General features: G+C 47.3%; 1 protein-coding gene across 2 annotated transcripts in view; it reads right to left on the reverse strand.

The window, feature by feature from the left end:
- The window catches only part of LOC144098720 (uncharacterized), a 621279-nt gene that overhangs the window by 491847 nt on the left and 106164 nt on the right, over window positions 1–23268 (reverse strand). For both annotated transcript variants that reach the window (XM_077631548.1, XM_077631549.1), the window contains exon 2: window positions 7303–7495. In XM_077631548.1, the coding sequence (XP_077487674.1) occupies window positions 7303–7495 (193 nt within the window). The remainder of the gene's footprint in view (window positions 1–7302; window positions 7496–23268) is intronic.

Genomic DNA, 23268 nt, shown 5'->3' on the forward strand with positions numbered 1-23268 from the left:
GGCAAAGCCTTCTTTCCAGAGGGGAACTGCTGGATGCGGGAGGCGGTAGGTCTGGCAGCTAAACCCGCCAGGGACGGTTTGACCCGTCAAATCGAACTGAAAATAACTGCGCTTGTTGTATGCTTTTGCTCAGCTTTAGCTTCGCTGAGAAACATGGTGCAAAATGATTTTTAACGGTTGCGTAAAATGAGACCTCAGAAATGATGCCTTTCGCAACTAGGCGAGGATTGGAATCACCACGATGGAACTCATTCTTTTCGAGTGTCGTGACGAATATTACAGGAGAACTACGGAATGTAAAAAGGAAAGAATGAAGTTCAGCGAGTGAAGATAAAAAGTGAGAGGAATAAGAGCAGTACTTCTTGACATGCCTGCACTGAAATTTCGCTTGAGTAGTTGATTGTATCAACGTAGCTCATGTTAATGCAGCTTATCGTACGTGCTCTTTCTTTTCCACCAGCCTCTTTTTGAAGTATAATATACCAAGGGCATGATACCCTAGCCGACATCACTACCCTTCCTGCTATTAAACATTTCCTCTCTCCGTTTCTTGGAGCTGCAGACCTCCTTGCTCTGAGCAACTAGGCAAACGAAAGCAACGTTAAGTGATGAAAGAATTACCACTTTTCAAAAGACCAGATGGGCTATTGTTTTGTGAAAATTTAGGAGAGTTCAACTTGCTTTAAGAAGTTGAGCGATATCAATGGCCATCTCAGATCGAGCAAAGGTTACAGTAGCCATCGATAAACACAAGCCTGCAGATTAACACTGCGTTGTGTTGAAGCCCCACGAAAGAGTTACAGAAGGTAGGGTGATCACGGAAGCTCAAGTGGATGTATTAACACCTCGCTGACAAGAATAAGCGCACAGTGGTGCCCACCGTTACAGTGAAAGCGGGTTTGCGTGTCTTTCGCGTGGACAACGTCGTTTGGATGCTTGCGTGTTCACAGTAACGGTGATCACCACTGTAATGTAAATGCAATAAAAATTAACCAAAGGTGTTCAGAGTGATGATGAATTCAGTTGATGCAGTACTCGAACTAACAGCATCTTGGTATGGGAGGCAGCGATAATCGAAGCCAATTGTACGCACTCTGTATGTATGAATGAACCTAAGCAGTCATCAGAGACTTGCTGCAGATTTCAGGAGACTCATTCGATGAGCAATCAGAGGCCTGCGAATCGTTTTACAGAATCATAATTCTCTAGTCCATCGTGGCCGGAAAGTTATCGAAACTAAGAACAAATTATGAAAAATACATTGAGGACGAATTAAAGTTGGCCTCTAAAGAATGATAAGCGGAGAGATAAGCATTCTACTTTCAATTAAACAAAGTTTTTAGCCAGCCATAAAACGGTCGAGAAATGAAACTCTGACGTCATCTTCACTGGCAGTATTCGCAAGTGAAATAGGGAGAAGACAGCGCCTTTTTGTTAGAGGACCTCTGATGCTTGACAAGGCCGCGATCTACATACCGCCCCTATCACGGAGTTATTTTATGCTGCCTATGTGAGCTTCAACATCTGGAGTACTCACTGACATCAGCGCAAAAAGAGTACAAAGACATAGAAGAAGAATGTGACAAGACGAGCGCCGTTTCGCGTCTGAAGAATTTATTGAAAAAAAATAACGAGAAATTATCAACGTTCACAGAGAAACACGCGATGGGTGCAAGGAATGAACCAAAAAGACACCAAAAAGGTAAAAAAAAACTGGTCAAAATCTGGTAGTGATCGTCGCATTTTGCCCAAATATTGGAAGAAATATTTGGAAATCATAATATAAAAATATTTCATTGTCAAAGTTGCGAAGAGTGCTTGCCCCAATAAAACGACCATTCTTTCTACACATCACAGCCGGTTGGAAGAGAAATTACGTTATCTTACCATGTAATAGCAAGCCACAAGTCAGACTAATGCAAGACGAAATCAGATATTTGGACAGCATACGGTGATGACATTAAGGCTCTTGGCCTGTTTGTTTTAACGCGATAGGGTTAAGGGTCCCATTCAGCGGAAAACCAAGAGTCATCTTCTTTCACTCCCTCCTTTACCCTTCCCTTACGGCGCGGTTCAGGTGTCCAACGATATATGAGACAGATACTGCGCCATTTCCTTTCCCCCAAAAAACCAATTATATCGTCGGCGGCGGCATGAGTGAAAAATCCTGAGAGATGCATGTGGCTCACCTGCCACCTAGGTCACGTGACCTTGTGATGTTATTACAATCCGCCCACCGGACTGTGCGCAAAATGGCAGCTGTGGTAGGCGGCAAGCAAATTAATGGTTTGTTGTCAGAGATTGCTCGGGAAGGGCAGACTGAACCTCACTAGCTCCACCGGTGGCAGTGTTTGCAACAGCCGTCTGCAGGGCCAGCGGCGCGTCGCTTAACCCCTGCACCACTGCGCCAGCAGTGGTAGGAGGACTCCTAGAGATGCACGAATGTAAAGTAGAGAATTACCAATTCCGCATTTATGGACATGAACCCACTAACGCTATCACGTCATACCCTCAAAGCGGAGCTTAAGTGTCTACTCCAGTTTTTTTTTTTACTCCCTATTGGTGCCTTTTGGTTGTCTTTACAATCATCACGTGTTCCTTTGTGAGCGTTTATACGTATCCATTTTTTTATATCAATCCTTCAGTTTCGAAACAGCTGTTCATCTCGTCGCAGTCTTCTCCTTTGTGTACTTTATTGCACCGGTATCACTCGAAATGAACACTTCTGCACAACTAGCCCAACTAGCCCAACTACCAGTTCTTTCGCAACGTCCTGAGTTTGAATACGAGTGGCGGAAAAATATTTCACTTTCGAACTCCAATTTACCAGCTGTTAATAGTCGAAATCAAGAGGAAGGAATAGGCTTGGGCAGGGCATGTAATGCGAAGGCAAGATAACCGCTGGTCTTTAAGGGTAACGGAGTGGGTTCCAAGAGAAAGTAAGCGTAGCAGGGGGCGGCAGAAGGTTAGGTGGGCGGTTGAGATTAAGAAGTTTGCAGGCAAAGGGTGGATGCAGCTGGCAAAGGACAATGTTAATTGGAGAGACATGGGAGAGGCCTTTGCCCTGCAGTGTGTGCAGTAAGGCTGATGATGATGATGAAATAAGTACATTTTTTGCCACCGAAAATAACTACAGAGCTATAAGAAGCCATGCTATCGCATTTTACTTGGCAAAGAAAAAAAAAGATGCCGCCATCGTCTGGAAGATGTTGAAGTAACGAGCGTTAGCTGTTTGGTTTACTAGAATTGATATGAATGAGATTAAAGTGAGGTATACCAATTCATTCTTGGGTTAATTAATGACGCCATTAATTAATTAACATTAGTGGCAGACATCTTGGATTTATAAGTGACGTCGCCAATCAGTCACCAATTGGATATATCAGTGACGCCACCAATCAATTACCAAGCCGATATACTAATTACGTCACCAAGCAATCACTAATTGGGTTGCTATATCGATTTACTGTCGGGGCCGCCATCTTGAATGCCTCGGGCTTAGAAAATTTCACGCCGAAGGAAGGTGGTAGCACACCCCAAGAAATCGAGAAACGTGATGAGTAAGAGCTAACGCTCCTAATATTACACGAAGTTGTCCCCACTATAGCGATAACTGTGCAAGCCGGCCAGGATCTGGCGTTGCGATATACTGACAACCCCCGACAGGAGCGAAGGAATGCAATGCCACCATCTGGTGCGCAGTGTTGCTAACAACCAGCCTGACAGCGGCCAGCGCTCTTCGCTAAACGTCGAGACTATGGACGATAGCTGCGGCGCGCCCCTCCCATTACAAATCCTTCACTGTCAAATCAAGCCAACTCGCAGGAGCGGAGCGTAGGTGGACGCGTCGGAACGCGCCGATGTCTTGGAGCCGCTTTCCGTTTTTTTTTTCTCTTTTTTTCTTTTAACGCCTCCGTCTACTTTGCCCTCTATCTGCGCGCAACACCCACGCAGCAAATGGGACTTCTACTTCCGCCTTGCGGATATACGTGACACTTTCTCGACCACTCCGCGTCACGTCTGTCAGGCGTATAGGAGGAGGCTTTTATTGTGCATCCAGCCTCAATCTCAAAGACAGTCTCTCTGCCGTGCACTGGAGCATCTCGCCCTGCGCCCACTGACGGAAACGAACATTCTCGGCCACTGGCCGCGGTGGTCGTCGGCGGTGAAGGCCTCCAAGGCACTGCTCCGCTTTTTGAGGACTTCTGGCCTGCACCATAGGCTGTGACTTTGCATAGTGACTCTAATTTCCTGCAACTGTCTTTTCTCCTTCATCTTTTTCTCCCCTCACCCCTTTCCCCCCGTGCAGGGTAGCAAACCGGCTATTCGTCTGATTAAACTCCCTGCCTTTCCTCCTCCTCCTCCTCCTCCTCCTCCTCCTCCTCCTCCTCCTCCTCCAGCCTCAATCTTCGTTTACGGCTGTCTCTGCGCGTAACACCGACCATCTTTTAAACCCTTTTATTTTCTGTCATTCTCTTTGTGTTAGGCGTTTCAGTACAGACAGCAGCGCAGCAATTTGCAAAAACGCCAGAGGAAGAGCCAACTGTGCGCTGTACTAGAGCAGGGCCTCATTTTTATGCCGGAGAAAAAAAAAACGCGACACCTCGCCTCGTAGACATGCAGTGCAGAAAGTGAGACAAAGATGTTTTCATTGATGCGGGCTTCTGCAATCGCAGCGACACAATTTTTGGACAAGTGCGAAGCTGTGTTCTGAATAAAATCTTTCTTTTTTTTTTTAACGGGGCCTTAAGCATCGCCAAGTATTCAAGAACCATGCGCCCGTGCCCCGTCCACTTTGAACAAAGAAACGAACGGAAACTGAAATTAAATATGAAATGTAGTAAAACGCGTTCTGATTGTAAGCGGTCGTGATCGATAGAGTACAATGTGTCGCCTAAATGCAGAAGCTAAATGGAATAAGCATTACTCAGTATCTCCAACCAACGGAAGAGAAAAGAACTGTGCATTTCTGCGATGCTGCAGCTCAAGAAAGAAACATTTTGTTCTATACAGTGTGCAGTGAAATTCGGAATCGCGTTAAGGCACTTGTGTAATTCGTCAAGGACTATGAAAGGCGGCCTCTCTTGAGTCCTGATCTCGGTGCAACTGAACGGCACTATCCGGAGCTGGTTTTAAGCATTGTAGAATATGAAAGGGCGAAAGGGAAGGGGGTGAGGTCGCGTGTGACGTGTCACCATTCAGTCTCGTGTTACAAAATGTCCAGAACTGATATTTGTTTTTAATTAGACGTATAATAGTCTGTGGAGTCTTTTATTTTGTAATAAGCTACACATCTCTTTTGATTATTTGCATCCCTGACGTACCCATTATCGCGCTCAATTTCACGCTTCATGTCTCGCAATGTAATATCCACCTCAGGCCAGGGAATTGACAATTTGTCCAATATACTGGAAAATAGCATCTCAGGGGCGACAGCTTTACAGAAGGACGTTTTGGGTTCCGGAAAGCCGATTTCCAGCTACTTTTGGAACTGACATCCCATCTAAGAAATGCTGCAAGATGCCGCAGAAGTACTGCGGAGCTTTCGGAAAAGTGAGAACCAGCGCCAGGACTTACTTTTTCTTTCGTAACTTCCTTTGTATATTGGTACCCCTAAGTAGTTGTTGTTCAGTGCTCTGTGTTATTTAGTGCTTATTTCATTTTGAATTGTTGATGTCCCGATCTCGCTTCCCTCATTTAGCTACCGGTGACACGAAGACCTCTGGGTGAACAGTGAATAAAATGAAAACTAGGCACTTAAATCTGCTTACGTGCAGGAATGCGAGAGCATGGAACTTTCTAGAACGCGGGTTCTTTCCCACGGTGCCTGCAGCCATTGGATTTTTTCTCTTTTTTATCTCTTTCACTGTTTTAATTTTTTTCAATTGAATTTTTTACTTTTCATTTATTTTTCATTTCTTTTATTTGTTTTGTTCTATTTATTTATTTGTTTCTTCGAAATTTTTATTTTTGTTTTATTTTTACTAATTACTTACTAGCGACTAATCATTAATCACCCATTACTTAGTAATTGCTAATAGTATATGGGTGATATCAATTACGCCACTGTTGACATCACTCGGATGATTGACAGCTATAGCGTGACAGATTTCGCGGACGGAGGGACAACGATCAGCCAACATGACGTGGGATGCTCATGTTGAATATTTAGCAACCAAGCTATCACGCGTAATTGGTTCCATACGCCGATATTGTTCACTATTTCCAGTTGCAGTAAATTTCCTGCTTTACATTCACTTTTTCCTCTATTTTAAACTATTGCTCATTAGTGTGGGCAACGACAACCGAGAAAACCTCACAAAGTTATTAATGCTTCAAAAAAGAGCCATCGGTCTAATTACTAAAGCTTCTTACCTCGCACATACAGGACCATTATTTAAGCAGTTCAAAATCATTAACTTAACATCGTTGTATAACTATAGGCTTTCCGTACTTTATAAGCAAGGCATTATGAAAAAAAGACAACACACTAATACTGCTAGCAGCGCTTCAAGAAAATGTGACTGCTTACAGCACCCCGAATCCAGAACGCTGGAACGTTACCGGCTGCCGTACTAACTATGCCCCCAGATGCTTCGCTTCAGACTTCCCATTCTACTAAACCCACACACATTCTATAGTGGTCAAGCTTTCTCACTTTCCTTCAAAGCTATCCGCGAAATGTTTTTGTGAATATAAACGCATGTTTTCACCGGTGCTTTTGCGCCGGTTTTATACTTTCTGACTATTACAGTCATAAATTACTACTCACACTATTCCACGAGAACAATAAAACCCTCCCAACCTTATTGGTGATGTCTTAGATGCCGTATTATCAATGAAAATCTTCATTTCGTCCCATGAGAAGCCCTGTGAAGTGTACACTGTTTTCTTTCATATGTTTCTCTGTAGGATTGCCATGGATTTTGCCTGGACTATTTCGTTGAGTTTTTTTTTTTTTTGCAGTTTGATTTTCAATTATTTTCATGATTAACCTTTTTGGTTGTTTCACTGTGTGCTGACTCGTGCCATGCTGCCAGCTGTTGTCAAATATGGGGGCAGTCGCCCCGTCAAGCTGCTCTTCGCCGCAGCTTTTCGCGGCTGCTCCTTTTCCTTGTACCGAGGGAAAATAAACTCATTATTATTATTATTATTATTATTATTATTATTATTATTATTATTATTATTATTATTATTATTATTATTATTATTATTATTATTATTATTATTATTATTATTATTAAAGGCTTTCGCCTTGAAACAATTAGAGAACGTGTCTGCCGCCGCTGACTGACGCCTTACCCCACCGCGTGGCCGGCGCGTAGTGCCTGCGGTCCTCCAGCGTCACCTCCTGCCCCACGAGCAGCGCAGTGCACGCGGACGGATCTAGCGGTGCACCGGAGGCGGCCAGGCGCACTCGGGGCTGGAAGATCTTCCACCGGTCCACCAGCGGGGACACCAGCTCCTGGATCTGCTGGTGGCCCTCGCCCGTCACCTGCAACACACGAACGGAGACCGCGAATCAGCACTGGAAGGACAGGCGCAAACCTGTCCAGCCACATAAACACACCCCTTGTTTTTTTGTTTTTTTTAAAGCGAAATTTATTGCCCCAGGGCATCAATGATGGGTGAAGGTGTGATGAATGATGTAGTAGAGATTAAATGAATGGAAAAAGGTTAGCTGATTTGATGAAGTCCAGTAGAGAACGATGGTGCGGTTTCTGCGTCCAGGCAATGTATGAAGCAGGGTTGCTTGCTGAAAGACCTGCTACCATCAGGTGCCGGATCCTTGTAGGCTTGAGAGATGGGCAGTCGTTCTCTTCACCCATTTTACCCTTCGCGACCGCCGGCTATGTTCAGGGATTTCTGCGCGGCCGAAGTGTTGTGCAGTAGTGAACGCGATTTTAGTTTTCTTCATGGGAAACCACGGTGTTTCCGAATTATTTATGAGGTATACTGCGCTCTCTTTGGCACTTGAGAAAAATTTCCTTTCTGCTGTTTTTCATCACTTAATTGTCGTCACCCTTCTCGTCATTTTTCTCTTTCTTTGTGTTGTCTGTGTTCCTTTACAATGACCACAAAACTATCATTGGCAGTGGCAGTGTTGTCATTTTTCTCTTTCTTTGTGCTGTCTGTGCTTCTTTACAGTGACGAAAAAAAACCTCCTTTGCCAGTGGCAGTGTTATTACGATGATTTATGCGCCATCACCACCACAAAGAGACAAAAAAATTCGTGAAAAGAGACTTATAATAAGCCAGCGGCGTATCGTCGTTGCTCAGTCTAGCACCATTTTTGAAGGCTATGCTGAAGGCAACAATGTAGCATTAGTGGCTGCTTACTGCCAGTTCTAGAGGACTCTTAAGGAACTAAGCTGCTTGCTTTAACAGGTTCAGCACTCGAGCTGAACCCCTACTTGAAGCTTCGTCGGGCGGGCACTGATTTCACAATTTTTCGTTCACTGCTTCAAGGAAACTTGAATGCGCCCCAAGGCAAAACAACATACCGTATGTCGTTTTTGCTTGAATCTCTTTTTACTGAGGTTTGTATTAGAAATCAAACGAGATGAGCTAACAGAACTTCTTTAGTGAGTTGGTTCCCAGGCGTATATCAGGGAAGAGCCTTACGTAGACGAACACAGAAGGGAATTAGCGTTTGCGGAACCTGTCTGTTCTTTTGAGTTCGTCGCTGTAGCGATCTACTGTCTGATTTAAAACTCACAAGATATTAAAACAAGACCCAAATTTTTTAACTCTAGCATTTGCGAAAAAAAGAGGAAGAAACTGCGAAGTGTTTACGCTCTGCTGCGTAAAGCTGGAGACTGAGCGAAAAGCTGTCGCTGCGCTTCTTGCGCTTGTCCGGCAGCACAACAGCTGGTTGCCATGGCAACCAACCAGCCCACTGGTTGTCCCGGTTACCGTGGGACGCAGCCCGTGGGTCTCCGTATAACAGCTTTCGCTGTAAAAGAAAAGAATTGTCCCTATATTTGCTAAGTTCTCTGGAAATGACGATGATGGGAATGTGTTTTTTAAATATGCAATTTTAATAAGGCATTTTCCTGCATGTGCGACGCAGAAGAATCTGTAGCCACAGTTTTTAACGATTCTCAACTCGATTCAATAATTAGAAGGCGGCGAAAGAAACTGCTCACTAGCTACGAGCAAAGACGCCGGCCAGCAATTTCACAAAGAGAAAACAATGACTTAGAAAAGGAACCGTATGCATCGGACGCTGGAATGTCAGTAATGTTATCAGTAAACACCTTCAACACACTGAACAAGCAGCTGCGTCGACAGGTTAGTGCGCCTATATGGCCTTGTAGAAGAGCCCCGCCTTCACTTCGCGATACTCTGCAATCGAGTTACATCAGCCGAGGCCGTTTACTGCTGTCGGCACTTGGCGCAGCATTCAAAGGCGAAATTCATCGCATATATTCACAACAGTAATCGCTCAGACGGATAGACTCGACGGCAAGGCGTGCCCATCCAGAGGCGGGAGTAACCGAACTCGTGCTCTCTTCCAAGAAGCGTCAAGGCCTTCTCCGCGTCCAAATTCCTCAGCAATTGACGTAGACGCGAACACCTGCAGGGTATACGCGCTGTTTTTTGCCTCGCCCTTTGGTTAACAGCTGGAAGCATCGTGCGAAGCAGTAGCAGTAGCTCCTACTTAATTGCCGCACCACCCAGTCACGTCTTCAGTCACGAATATGCGTTCCTCAGGCACTGGTTTCTGGCTAACGGTAAGATTTTGAAGCGTTGTCAATGTATTAAGTAGGAGGCTGCTTACTCGTAGTGGTTAGTGTGCGGCCGAATTCCCGCGTGAACGCTGCATAGAATCATATTGACCGCAGACAATGATAACGCAGAAACGTCAGCGATGAAACGAATGAAAAAAAAAAAGGCAGAAGAAAATGCGCAGAAAGCAGCGTTATGAGGAGGACCCAGCGACCGCCACTTCGAGCGACCGGCTAAATCACGAACTAAAGTCACGAGTCGAGAAAGAGGGTAGAATCGTTCGTGCACGGAAGCGGCCACGGGACATCGTACATCGACTACACGCGGTTGCAGCCAAGATTAGCAGCTGACGGAGAGAACGTTAGGGTTTGAGCGAACAAGGCTGTCTGCGTGCCGCCCAGTGGCCATTGATGGATGGGGACGGCATGCGGTGAGACGCGGCCAGATGGCGCGCGCTTCGCGTGCACGGTACAACGCTGCACAACCACCACGCGCTGTGTGTACAACGCGGCACCGAATTTTTTCTCAGCGCACGGCGCACGTGTCGCGCATCGTGAGGACATTTACCTGCCGTTTCGCACGCATTGTCTTGTCTCAGGGACGCTATTGAGACACGCCTAAGAAAAATGTGCCAGAAGCCACTGCTGTAAGGCAATTCGAGAGAACTGCGTTTGATTTTTTTTCATCAATTCACTACCCAGCTTTAATGCTCATTTCGTACCCTCCTTACGTGCCACTACTATTCACGAAGCTGTGATAGCAGTGATGCATCGAATGTTGGTGGGGGGTACGTTGTTCCTGGCACCTTTCGTAGCCGCTGTAGTGGACAGGTGTTTTCAACGGCTCCGCGCTGGCTTGCTGAAGGTGAAAGCAGGCTTAGGGTGGGAGGAAGATAAACAACTTATGTAAACAACTCAGGGAAAATAGCGGACACTGGGATCTTGCACGAATGGCAAACGCCAGTGAAAGACGACAAATTATTGGCCTTCGTAAGAATTGGCACGACTCACAACAGTTTTGTCTTCAGAGAAGGACGCCGCCGCCGGCAGCCGCTAATGAGCCAGCTGTGGTGTAGGCGGTGCCAAATATGCGAAGTTGCCTGTCGGCGGCACGATAATCGAATGAGCAGTGTTTTTCTCAGTTATTTTACTCGACAATTTTCGCAGTGAATCTCAGGAAGCGACGGACGTGCTCAGTAAAGCGCTGAAGTTCTGTTTCGGTAAGGCGCAAACCGAGGTAGCCGCTAGGGAGAACCAGCGCTTGAATTTATTCATGAACGGTTGTGCGAACGATACATAGTTCCCGTCTCGACAATAACGAGAAATAAGCGTACCAGTTGAGTGATTCGTGTAGAACCGATGTGCCAACAGCTCAGTTCGCTAGCCGAAAATGACGAAGGACTTATAAAATATCCATTAACAGTTTTGCATTCCAGTACCGAGTATGTGCACCCAGCATGTTGATATCGCAGAGAGAACACCAGTTCTCCTGAACCATGCCACCATGACCCAGCAAAGTTGTATGTGAGCCATCGTGCAAGCAGCTGGCACTCTAGTATGTATCAATTTTGACATTTTCGTGCAAATGCGTGTAACATAATTTTGCCTTTTTATTTACTTCCTTCTCTGAGTGTGTGCGCAGTTTTCGACGGCATTGGCTCTATCCTGTGTGTGTCGCACACCTCGAGATGGAATTCCCGGTCTGTCGCGCCACCCATCCTGGAATGCGGGTACGTGGATCGACCTTGTAAGTTTCGCACCGCCAATCAAGGGGGGGGGGGGGGGGAGAAAAACCTTGAGAATCTGAGGCGTCGGCTGCGTTGGAAGACACTTCTACGCCGCCGCGGAATACACGCAGATTCCTGCCGACAGATGCCCCGGGCGCGTCAATTAGGCTGCAAAAAGGGAAGGCGAGTGTCGGGCTCGAAAGCTGATATTACTTCTCGCCCTTGTTCCTCGCCTGTCAACTAAGTTCTTCGTTTTGTTGTTCGCAGCGACCGGCAATTAAGTGAGCGGCGCGTCTGCCGCTCAAGTTCGATGAGAAGACTGGAGAACAACAACAAAAATAAAAAAAAACATGTACACAGAAAGAAAACTTTACTATCGGGTCACCAAGGGCATTCAGTGTACGATCAGACTCTCGATGTGTCCGGAGATAGAACTGGCACCACGCACTCGTGACGAAGAGCTTACGCTAGGCAGCGCTACTGCCGCCACAACCTGTGACTGCTCGACCGCGCCTGTCATCGCATATTCTGCGGAATCAGGTTACAGACGTCTGACTCTCATCTAAATTGGTCCGGGCGGGCGCACCGAAGAGACAAAACGCCGTAGCTTTCCTGTTTAGAAGGAGTTCGAAGATAATCGGGATGCTTGATGGAGCATAAAATTGCTTTCCGACTTGTCCTCTACAAACGCCGGCCTCATTTTTGCTTTCTTTTCAACTTCGTCTGCTCTTTAGTGTCGGTGGCTTGAAGAGTGCACAGAAACCGACCGGCGACGCGGGAAAATACCCAGGAACGAAGCGCTGAGCGACTGGCCGAATGAGTTCCCCTCGGGTTCTGCAGAGAAAGGGAGAGCGGGAAGCAACGACCACAAAGACAAATGTGGAAAGTGAAGGGACCTCCTATAGCTCGTCGTCAGCTCTTTCATTCGTGAGATCCTATCGCGGAAGTGCGACGGAGGTAGGCAATATAATAAGAAAGAAAAGTTCGGCAACTTCCATTGGGGCGAGGAAACGACTCCAGAACGGTCGTCGTGCTTCGCCGAGTCGCCTTCGGCCGCTTTATCTTCGACTCTCTCTCGGCATCCTTTATGACAAGGTCGACCATCGTGCGCCCATTCGGTCGCACTTATTAGATGCCGCTCCGCGGTTATCAGTGCCCCTGACCACGTAAACGATTCATCAGGTTTCACTAGTGGGCGCAGCTTCTACGACCACGGCGCCCCCGTCAGGAACGATAACTCCATCACTCCGCGAGCTATAGCTAGCACCCCGGCACTCCCATCTCCCCTTATATGTGTGCTGTACGAAGCGGATTGATGGCGGCGTTGGAGCGGCGCGTAGATAACCGTAATGGGTTTCTTTTATTTTCGCATCTTGCGCTGTCCGGCGTTCTCACCAAAGCTCCCCTCTATGCCCGCCTGCACGCACTACAAACTCAGACTCCCCTTCGCACGCACATTCTCTCTCTATTTCTCTTCCCCTCCCGCCAAAAACGCACAAGCAGGTCTCGGTCGGATTTCCCCTATATTTTCTGTTGTACTCACAATCTCTTCATCCTTTACCCCAAGCGCCGTACGTATATATAATTGTTCGGTTTTAGTCCAGTTTAACGAATCAAAAGGGCCGGCTCGCACTTTCAGTTGCCATTTCGTGTTGGAGAAAGTGTAATTACTTCGTTTCTTTCTTTCTTCTTTCTTTCTTTCTTTCTTTCTTTCTTTCTTTCTTTCTTTCTTTCTTTCTTTCTTTCTTTCTTTCTTTCTTTCTTTCTTTATTTATTTCTTTTCTTTTCTTTCCTTTCTTCCTTCATTCCTTCCTTCCTTCCTTCCTTCCTTCTTTCCTTCTTTCTTTCCTCTTCTCTCTTTCCTTCTTTCTTCTTTCTTTCTCTCTTTCTTCCTTTCTTTCTTTCTTCTTCCCTTCCTTCCTTTCTTTCTTTCCTTTCTTTCTTTCTTTCTTCTTTCTCTCTTTCTTTCTTTCTTTCTCTTTCTTTCTTTCTTTCTTTCTTTCTTTCCTTGGTTCCCACGACTCGGTGTGTGGCTCGGTGGTGGTGCTCCGCGCAAGCCCTCATATCTCTGCCACGGTGCTACCTTATTCTCGCCGCCGCCTCTGCCACCACTTCGGCTTGGAGGAGCCAGGTTCTGCCTGTACAGCTGCGGCCTGCTCGGAAGAGATGCGTAATCGCGAGTGCCTCTTGTGCTGGACATTTGTCTTAGAAATTTCGACACTTTCGCCCCTCTACAGCGGCAGCAGTTTCGACGGGTGTTCCCGTGCGCTTAGGACAGCCAACGCATCCACGTGATGCTGACTGATGGGCAATTCGATATCCTCTTATTAAGGATTCGCGTGAAAAAAGCGAGCTCGACTCGTAAGTTCCTGAGAGAGTTATCACACGCAGAGCGACTAGAGCAGCTCTAGGCCGCTCAATCATCTCAGGGTATAAGCCAACGCTGGAATGAGACTCAATTAAGTCAGCTTACCTTTACGTACGGGTGACAAACCAGTCTGAATCAGGATATCCCAGCTTCCGCGCCAAGGAAAAGTGGTTTCCCTAGTCATTGATCATGTCGCCCGTGTTTATATTTTTATTGGCGCTAGAAGCAGAACAATAAATCGTACTCGATCAATCCGTGGGAGGCGAATAAACTTTCATTGCTTATGCTTACTCCTGTCCGCATGAATGGATCCTCTTGAGGGTCACATGTAAGATAAACGTCGAGGTTTATCGAACTGCACAACGGAAGCGTCTTGGGAGAGAACCGAATTTCAAACGTCAAGAAGTCTGTGAAACAGCGTTATATGCTAAGCACCTAAAGAGAATCCATTTTGTAATCAGCAATAATTAATTGTCTCCGACCAGCAGGAGTTGTTTTGGCTTGAGCAAAAATATTCGTTCACGGGAGCTTTAAAATATCGCCTCCGTCTCAATGTGACCGCAGCGACCTCGACAGTGGGCCCATGCTTTATGCTGGCATGTCAGCGTGCTCCCAATGGCTATAGACGTTTCACTTGCACAGTGCGATGGTGGCACGAGGCGTGTAGTTTTGGGGGATCAACGTTCCAAAGCTGAACATTGTCTCTGAAGGTCGCGTTAGTGCAGAGGTCCGGATTAATTTACACCACCTGGGGCTATTTAACGTGTACTGCCATCGCCCAGTACACGAGCGTTTTTGCATTTCGTCTCCGTCGAAATGCCGCCACTGGCCGCCGCAGTGGCTGAGTGATTACGGCGCTCGGCTGCTGGCCCGAAAGACGCGGGTTCGATCCCGGCCGGCGGGTTTCGAATTTCGATGGGAAGCGAAATCCTAGAGGTCCATGTACTGTGGATGTCAGTGCACGTTAAAGAACCCCAGGTGGTCGAAATTTCCGGAGCCCTTCACTACGGCGTTTCTCATAGCCTGAGTCGCTTTGAGACGTTAAACCCCCATAAACAAACAAAACAACTGCGCCACTGCGGATGGGTTTGATCTCGCGACCTTGGCATCAGCAGCCGATGGCCGCAGCCGTTTAGCTATCGTGGCGGGTCCTTTTAGAATATATATATATAATATATATATATATATATATATATATATATATATATATATATAGTAATTATATATTATATATATATATATATATATATATATATATCGAAAGTGATTCTTCAATTTTTGGTGATTATATATATATATATATTATATATATTATATATATATATATATATATATATAAAATATATATATATATATATATATATATATATATATATATATATATATATATATATATCAATTTCCTTTACCTTTCGTCATTTATTCTTATTACTAATTAACAACCGTATTCACCAGTCGCATCGAGCACCACATCAACATCCCGGTGCAAGATTTTATGCACACAGGCATCAGAAAGTCCAATCGCAACACCAAAATATGAGCGGGCGGAGTCGCCTGCCGAGCGCCAAGAGACGCCGTGGGTGCAGTGGCGAAAATTAAGAGGCAAGAAAAGAAAATATCCATAAAACACAAACATTTACAAAATAACAGGACCCGAATTTTATTTACCGCTGACGTCCATAGAACCTACGGTTAATACGAAAGGCACTTCACAGCGTGCAATTTTCTTCTTCGGAATTTTTCTTTTCATCCTTTGTGCAAGCTTCTGTCCGCGATAGAAGAAGAGCCTGTCTCAGATTCCTCCTGGAACGCACCTTCAGTGCAAACAAGCCGCACGCGCTGTTAAGGCCACAAAAAGACGAAGCAGGCATGGAAAACAAAGGAGAGAGAAAAAAAGAAGACATGGGCTCGGCGAAGCACGGAGATGCCTCACTGGGAGACGGCAAGATGAGGCGCGTTACGCAAGGTCGCCCGCAAGGCCGCCTCCGCCGCCGTCTCTGCAAAACACCGGGCGACGCGAGTGCGTTGTGTACGCAGGAGGAATGGGCAGAGGGATGGGGTGGGGGAGAGGGGGGAGGGACGGTTAGAAGTGACGCCAACGGCAACCACCGAGGAACGGCGAAGCCGCTTGCGGGCTTCCTTCGGGAGGAAGCTTGTCCTGTCGGGGCAGAGCAGAGTACACAGTCTCTAGCTTGTTTTCCCAGAGAAGAGACGTCTCTTCGCCTGCCTCTCTTCCTCCTTTAAATCAAGAAGCGCGCGGCGGGTGGCGACAGGCTGTGCCACTTTGCGTGTACTACGCATCACACGTACGGAATAGCGTTTCGCTCAAATACGCGCCGCGTAGGGGAAAAAAAGAACAAAAATCCGGAGATGGGATTAAGACGTGCGCTTTCTTGTGGTGATTCGCTCGTTCGTCTCCTAAGACGAGATCGTCCCAAATTGTCTGGCCTCATTTCTGGCTTCTCCGTCTTCTCGCGTGCTTTGCCGTTGCGAGGACTCTCCAGGCGGGTGTATGCAGGGCTTACGTGCTCACTGAGATAACGTGTTCAGGCGGTGTGAGAGGAGAAAGGAAAGGAAAATATACAAAATAAAAGAGCTAGCAAAGTAAAAGCCGCGGTTGCGAGAAGTACGCACGCAGTGTGCGAAGTGTGGGAGTCTTCTGTATTCCGTGCAGTGGTTTCCGCGTTGTTGGCTAATCGCCGTCCCAGTGAGCGGCGTGTTTTCGCGGTGATTGCATCGACGAAAGGCGTATATCGGCGTCGATCGAAGCGGTAGGAAGGAAGCAAGCGAGCCCGGAGCGTGCTGAGCGCCATCGGAACGGGGAGAGTTAATAGAGCGTTTTAGCATGTCGTTACCGGCTCTACGCGATAGCGCTGCCGCTACCGCCCCTCCGCCGCGTCAACTTCGCGTGCACTGCCAAGCCCAATTCAGTAACTGCGCGCTGCGACATCCTATCGGAACATTAGAGGGTTTTAGCGAAGCACTGACATGTGCTCCTTATTCTGCTCTAGCTACGCTCTGATGCTTAATAAATGAGTAGATAGTAGAAGATATCTACGCAGAGAAAGCATTGTTCAGTTACCGAGCTTGCAAATAACTAAAGCGTGCGCGTGCTGCCTGTGCGTGGCTAGAGCCCCCCGGAAGTGGTATAGGGTTAAAAGTGCGGGGCAGTACTGTGCAGAAACACTCCATTAGCATGCAGTTATCTAAGTAAAATGCCCCCTTGTCACGTGATGATTCCGTCAAGGGCTTTTCCTACCGCGATGTGCTGGTTGGCGTCAACGGCATGCGAAGTGCTTCTAATCTGGCGATGATTAAACTAAAATCTCTCCCGAAGGTCTCGCGGAGCGGTCGACTCCTTTTTTTTGTAATGCGAGGCGTAACTGCACTGCCTTTTACAAACCAGAATTCGGCGCTTTACAGTCGCGGCTTGGACACTGAAAAGTTCAACTGTGGGGTTAGAGAACCCGAAGGACCATTTGTACTATGAGGGACGCCGTAATGGTGGACTCTGGATTAGTTTTAAACCGCTTGGTTTTTTTTTTTTTAATGCGCGTGGGCATCGCACAGCACATGGGCATCTTTGCGCTTCACCTCTATCGAAGCGTGGCCCGCCGCTGCCAGTATTGAACCCGGGTCCTCCGGCTCAGCAGCTGAGCGCCCTTACACTGAGCCAACGCGGTGGGTGCATGGACATTGGCGATATGTATTAGTGAGCAAGGACTTAATGCCTGCTGTAATATAGCAAAAAAAAAGTATTGTAGACTGTATTGCCACCGAGAAAAGGTACATGTTTTGAGGCTTGAGGTCTAAGTATGTGTAAATTTCGAGGTTAGAAGAGCTGCACCATCAGCCATATCTTTACCAGGTGAACAGCGTACATTTTTTTTTAATGTGCAAATGGCGCTGGAGGGGAAGTATCCGAACCAGCAGGCACATGTATTTGTCATCTAACGCAAAAACAGAAGCACAAAGCACGTATATATATATATATATATATATATATATATATATATATATATATATATATATATATATATATATATACCAAGCTTAGATCCCCATACAGCTTTCTCGTTGAGTTTGTGACATAAACATGTCTGTTTGTTTATGAATAATATCAGTTGAGAGCAAGCGCCGGTCCTCCTTTTTTTTTTAACCGCTTGAAACCATAGCTTAAGCAACCCCTTTTTGTTTTTGTTTTTTTTTTTGGGGGGGGGGGGCTGTGCACAATTCGGACGGTTAAGTTCGGAAGTTCTCGATAAGTTCGGCCTCATGTCCGGCTCCATGCTCATCCACCGGTTTGACTTCACGTTCGACCTCTGATTTGGTTTCATGTTCGGCCTTCTGTTGCCGCAATTTCCAGACAATGATGGCTTGAATTTGCCGAGATTTGGAGGTAAAACACTTCATGCATAACATTAATACTGTTGGGGGTGTGACTGAAGTAACAACGAAAAATAGAGAGTGCGGCGTCAGGGTTATATTAGGTAAAATTTACCGGGAGCGCAATGCATTACACTTATCAGATCTAGCCATATCTCACCTCAATAGCATTTGAAGCCGTCAATGAGATAGTACTGAAGGAGAAATCGCTTTTGCGTTTCACATATCTTCTACCTATTTCCTTAAATTAAAGCGCCTGAGATAGCCACGTAAGCTTACATCCGGAAATAAAACCTGTCTCTTGGGCTCGGAGTTCCAAATGTAGGTGCAATGGACACTTGTATGCTAATTACGCGCTCGCTGTGAGCGTTACCTCCAAGCATGACCGCGCGCACTTTCAGAATAGGCTCAAACGTCTAGCGGCTTATGCACTCAACTGTGAGCATTTTCCTCTTTATTTGCTTTTATAGTGGTCTGACTGCACTTTAATTTGCACATAACACCTGTGCATCGATGCATATTCATAGGTCATTATTTTTCACCGCCCTGTAGCGCAGGAAATAGCGCCACAGCTCAGCGCTACCCGCGTTACGCACTCCCCAATGCCACCCATTTAGCCCGGGGAGCTGATATTAATACCGGGGCCCCGCGTCGTCGCGTGCGGCGAAGGCGACGACAGCAAAGCTGTGTCAGCTCCGCGCGCGCACGCTTTTTGATGCAGCGCGCACGCAAACATGACACGCTTGTACACACTCCGCGCCGCCATCATCAGCAGGAACCCCACTCGCCCAACTCCTTCTCGCAATATGTCGACACGGCGTTAATGCGCGAGAGCCTGGCTTTTGCAGGCCACTGCTCTATAGGCAGCTAGCAGAGGCGTGCAGGCGGGTTGGACACGGCCGACCTACCGACGGATCGTAAATTTAACCGTGCCTGCGAGCGCGCCCGTGCACCGAAGTATCTCGTGCTAGAAGCTAGCAAGGAAAGGAACGGCTGAGCGGTGCTAGGCAGAGAGGTGGTTCTCATACTTTGCATTTACAAAACGTCCGTGCCACGCCACCAGGCAAGGCTTCCTAAGCGCAGGCCATCAGCACGCGCCAGGAAAGAGACCCGAGAAGCACGTGTGTGTGCCGAGGGCTCGATGGCGGCGAATGAGAGATAAGCATCTTTGTCGACGAGCAGGTAGCGCGGCTTGTTATAGGGTTAAGCTCGCGGATGCCGATGCAACGGAGCCGGGCCCGCCCCACCCCTCGGGTGGGGCCGGCGTAACTCGATGAGAGCCGTGGCTAATAAGCCGCAGAATAGGTGGCGCGCTCTCTCGGCTAGCGGAGAAAAGAGAAACACAAATTAAAAGGAGGCACGGTAATGGCGACCGCCTTTCGGTGGCAGCGGAATTGAATCGGAGCACGGTGCACCGTTGAAGCGTTCGCTAGACTGTATCAGTTGCGTACGTTAGGTGCTGATGCAAGGCGTTCAGCGGACGTTTAATTAGTATACCCGCTTTGAAATCGAAGACCCCTAGCTCAGTTAGAGTTACCTGTGTGCTCACTTGCGTCCCAGTTGCGCCCCCCCCCCCCCTCATAAAAATGGTCTATAGACACTCTATAGACTTCTTATAGACTCTGCTGCCTCCTATAGATAATTACTTTTGTCTACTCGTAAGTCTATCGATTGTCTATAGTCAAAAGTCTACTGAAAGTGTACGGCCATATATCTATATATTGTCTATAGACTGTCTATAGGATTTGCTATTGCCTATAGACTGTTCTCTGGGGTTCCTCTATAGAGAGCCTATAGACTTTATAGACAGAAGTTTATGGACAGTCTGTAGACTACCTGAGAGGTTTTTTGTAAGGGCCCAGCGGATGCCCCATCCGAGTAGAAAAAACCTAGCATAAAGAGAGCATGTAGATAGGGTGCCTATAGGTATGGCTCGCCATCAAGGGTCATACTCTCCTTGTATACAGTATACGGAGAAACCTAAACGAATGTTGCACTGTTTTACATTTTACAAAAGGCGTAATCCGATGCCTGTGCCTAGGGCTTGTTTTGAGGTGACTTATCGGTGTGTACCCAACGTAAAAAGAAAAACAAAATCCTATAGATATTGACACAAGAGGAATTCGTGTCATCGCCGGCATTTCGCGATGCCCGCAAGACCGTTGCTACTGGTCGAGCGTGCACAGAAAAGGAATAAGGGAATTAAACCCAGATGCAAAAATAACGGAAAGCAGACATCTTGCAGTGTAGTTGGCTGATATCTTATCCGGATATCGGCCTTGGTCTAGCTAGAAAAAAAAAAATCATCACACGCGAGACAACAGAGGTCTTAGGCTTGCTGCCCCCCCCCCCCCCCCGCCCCCCTCCATAGGCTTCGCCTTATGTCTCCTAGTTCATCTAGCACAAACGCATTAGCGAAAATCGCTCCCTCACTACAACTAAAAAGCTATTTGACAATTACAGATTCGTGGTAATCCGGGTGATGACCACAAGCAGCCTTTTCATTGTGGTTTTGCGAACAACTATTTTGTGGTTCGTACTTTCAGGAGTTATGATTTAGCTAGTTCATCTGCGCGATTATGATGAATACACCACTCCCGCTGGGCGATGAGCTTGAGGGTCCTGAGGTCTTTATTGGGCGCGTTTTCCTCGGCGATCCCGTACTTAAGTATCTTGCCACCTTTCACGGGCGGCTTGGAGAAGCTCGGGCGCCCGCACCTCGGCGATCGCACGCGTCTTAGGTTTGTGAGCCCTGGCCGTTCATTTACACGTCCTCCCGAGCACGTGAACGATTTTGTTGCTCCATGCAGCTGACGCGAGCTTCACCCGCGCACCTCTCGGTGGCTCACTGGCTACGGCAACCGGCTGTGTTGATGGTTTGGTTTAGGTTTAACGCCCCAAGCGAGTCAAGCTATGAGGGACGCCGTAGTGAAGGGCTCCGGAAATTTCGACCACCTGGGGTTCTTTAACGTGCACTGACATCGCGCAGTACACGGCCTCTAGAATTCCGCCTCCATCGAAATTCGACCGCCGCGGACGGGATCGAACCCGCGTCTTTCGGGCCAGCAGCCGAGCGCCATAACCGCCTGAGCCATCGCGGCGGCTGCAACCGGCTGTTGAGTCGGAGGACTCGGTTCCATCACATTCGCGGCGGCCGCGGTTCGATGGGGGCGAAACGCGTAAGGCGTCTGTATGTTGTGCGATGTCAGTGCCCGGCTCCTCTTTCTCTATTCCTCCTTTCACTCCCTCACGCGCGGTTCAGGTGTCCACAGAGAAGTGAGACAGACATTGCGGCCAATTTCTTTCCTCAAAACAAGTATTTTTTTTTTCTGTTGACAGCCACAACTAAGCATATGCAGGACACTTCACCGTCAATAACTAACGCTGTAAAATGAACACTAAGGATCAATCTGTCACGAAACTCCCGAAGTGATGAGGGTGGGAGAGGGAAGGGTGACGCCAAGTTAGGCTTTATTTTCATATTTCCACACGCCGTTATTCCCACCATTTGCCGCCCCCATACACTATTTAACCTGGGCTGCCACAGGAAGTAGTTAGCCTGTCAAAGCACGAAAAGCCATCTTACCGTTCCGGCCACATAGCGTGCGTTTCGTCTAACCCACAGACAGCGAAAAGTGACGCTTTAACGCCGGAACCCGTTTGAAAGAGCTCGCCTGCGCGTTTGTAAGCGCAAGAACCCGAAAACGACAAAATAAACCGAAATAACCGGAACCCGCCAAATGTTTTCCTGTCCACTCATTATTTACGGACATTTTCTTTACACTTATTCTTTTGTCTAAACTGAAGGTTGTCTTTCTGGCGGCGGTAAAGGGGAAATGTGAAATAGTAGCAGTGCCATTTCCAGTGGGCTGTGCTTGTGCCAGAAGTGTTTCCTTAGAAGGCACTGTTTGTCTTGCTGCACTACAGCCAGCGGTCGTTTGTTCTATGAAGCGTGACGGACCGTGAGGCCGCTGAAGGACCAATGATTTTGACCCGAAGGCCGCGCGGAATGCTTTGGCTGCTGACAAGGCACCTGGCCTTGTCTTAATGCTCAGCTGTTTTTCAGAATCGACTTAAGTGCTTTTTCGGTTGATAGGCGAGTTCTCGCGGAGTACTGTGAAAGGAACCACTTTTAACCGACGCGCTTGCTCAGTGTTTATGAAATTCTGTTAATGAGCACGTGATCACAGCTGGCGGTCACATTCCGGCAGAGGAGAAATTCAATAACGCCCGCAAAGAGAGATTCCGTAAAAAAATGAAAAGAATCCCTAGTTGCTGAACTCAATTACAGAGCCTTGCACTGTGACAGGACATTTGTCACATGCACGCGATGCGTGGCGTGCGGACTCTGGTATGTGAAACTCATTATTTTAAGTGTCTAGCAGCCCGCATTAATCTTAAAACGCAGCTCGGAGGGGGGGGGGGGGGGGGGGGGGATCGAACATTTTGTAGGGATAGCTACATTACGGTAATATTTCGAGCCTTCAGCGTGGCGCCGCCGCCGCGCGCTGTCACGTGGTTGGTCACGTAGTGCGGGAGAAGCTGCCGGCGGCGCGGCGCCGTGACTGATCACGTGGTTGGTCACGTGACCAAGTACCAGTCAGCCAGCTGTAGCTATCGCGTCACTTCCAGGTTTAACCAGAGCTAAACCACCGCCATTTTTTTTAAAGATACCTACTGTAACAATTTCAAACAGCGAAAGCCGCAAACCGTAACCAAATCTCGGACCGTAGCCAGGGCTATTCTTCATGTGACGCAGGGGTGACGTCATAAACATTACTAGAAAGACGCCTGTACGAGCGTTGAATGGATGAAGTCGCGATTGAAAACGATGAGTCATTTTACAAAATTTTTGAGACAACCTAATACAAGCCTCAGAAGTTTTGTTAGTGGAGTGAGAAGCGGTTATTAGAGTGCGGGAAATGTTCGTAACGTCGAATATGCAGTTTGCCCCGCAGAAATCATCTCAGCTGAGGTCACGGAAACGGCGAACTTTAAAATCGATTTACGTCGGAATGAAATGTCGCATGGCTGCCAAACTTGGTTTAAGTCTTGA

This window comes from Amblyomma americanum, chromosome 7 (genome assembly GCF_052857255.1).
Source record: "Amblyomma americanum isolate KBUSLIRL-KWMA chromosome 7, ASM5285725v1, whole genome shotgun sequence".
NCBI lineage: Eukaryota > Metazoa > Arthropoda > Arachnida > Ixodida > Ixodidae > Amblyomma > Amblyomma americanum.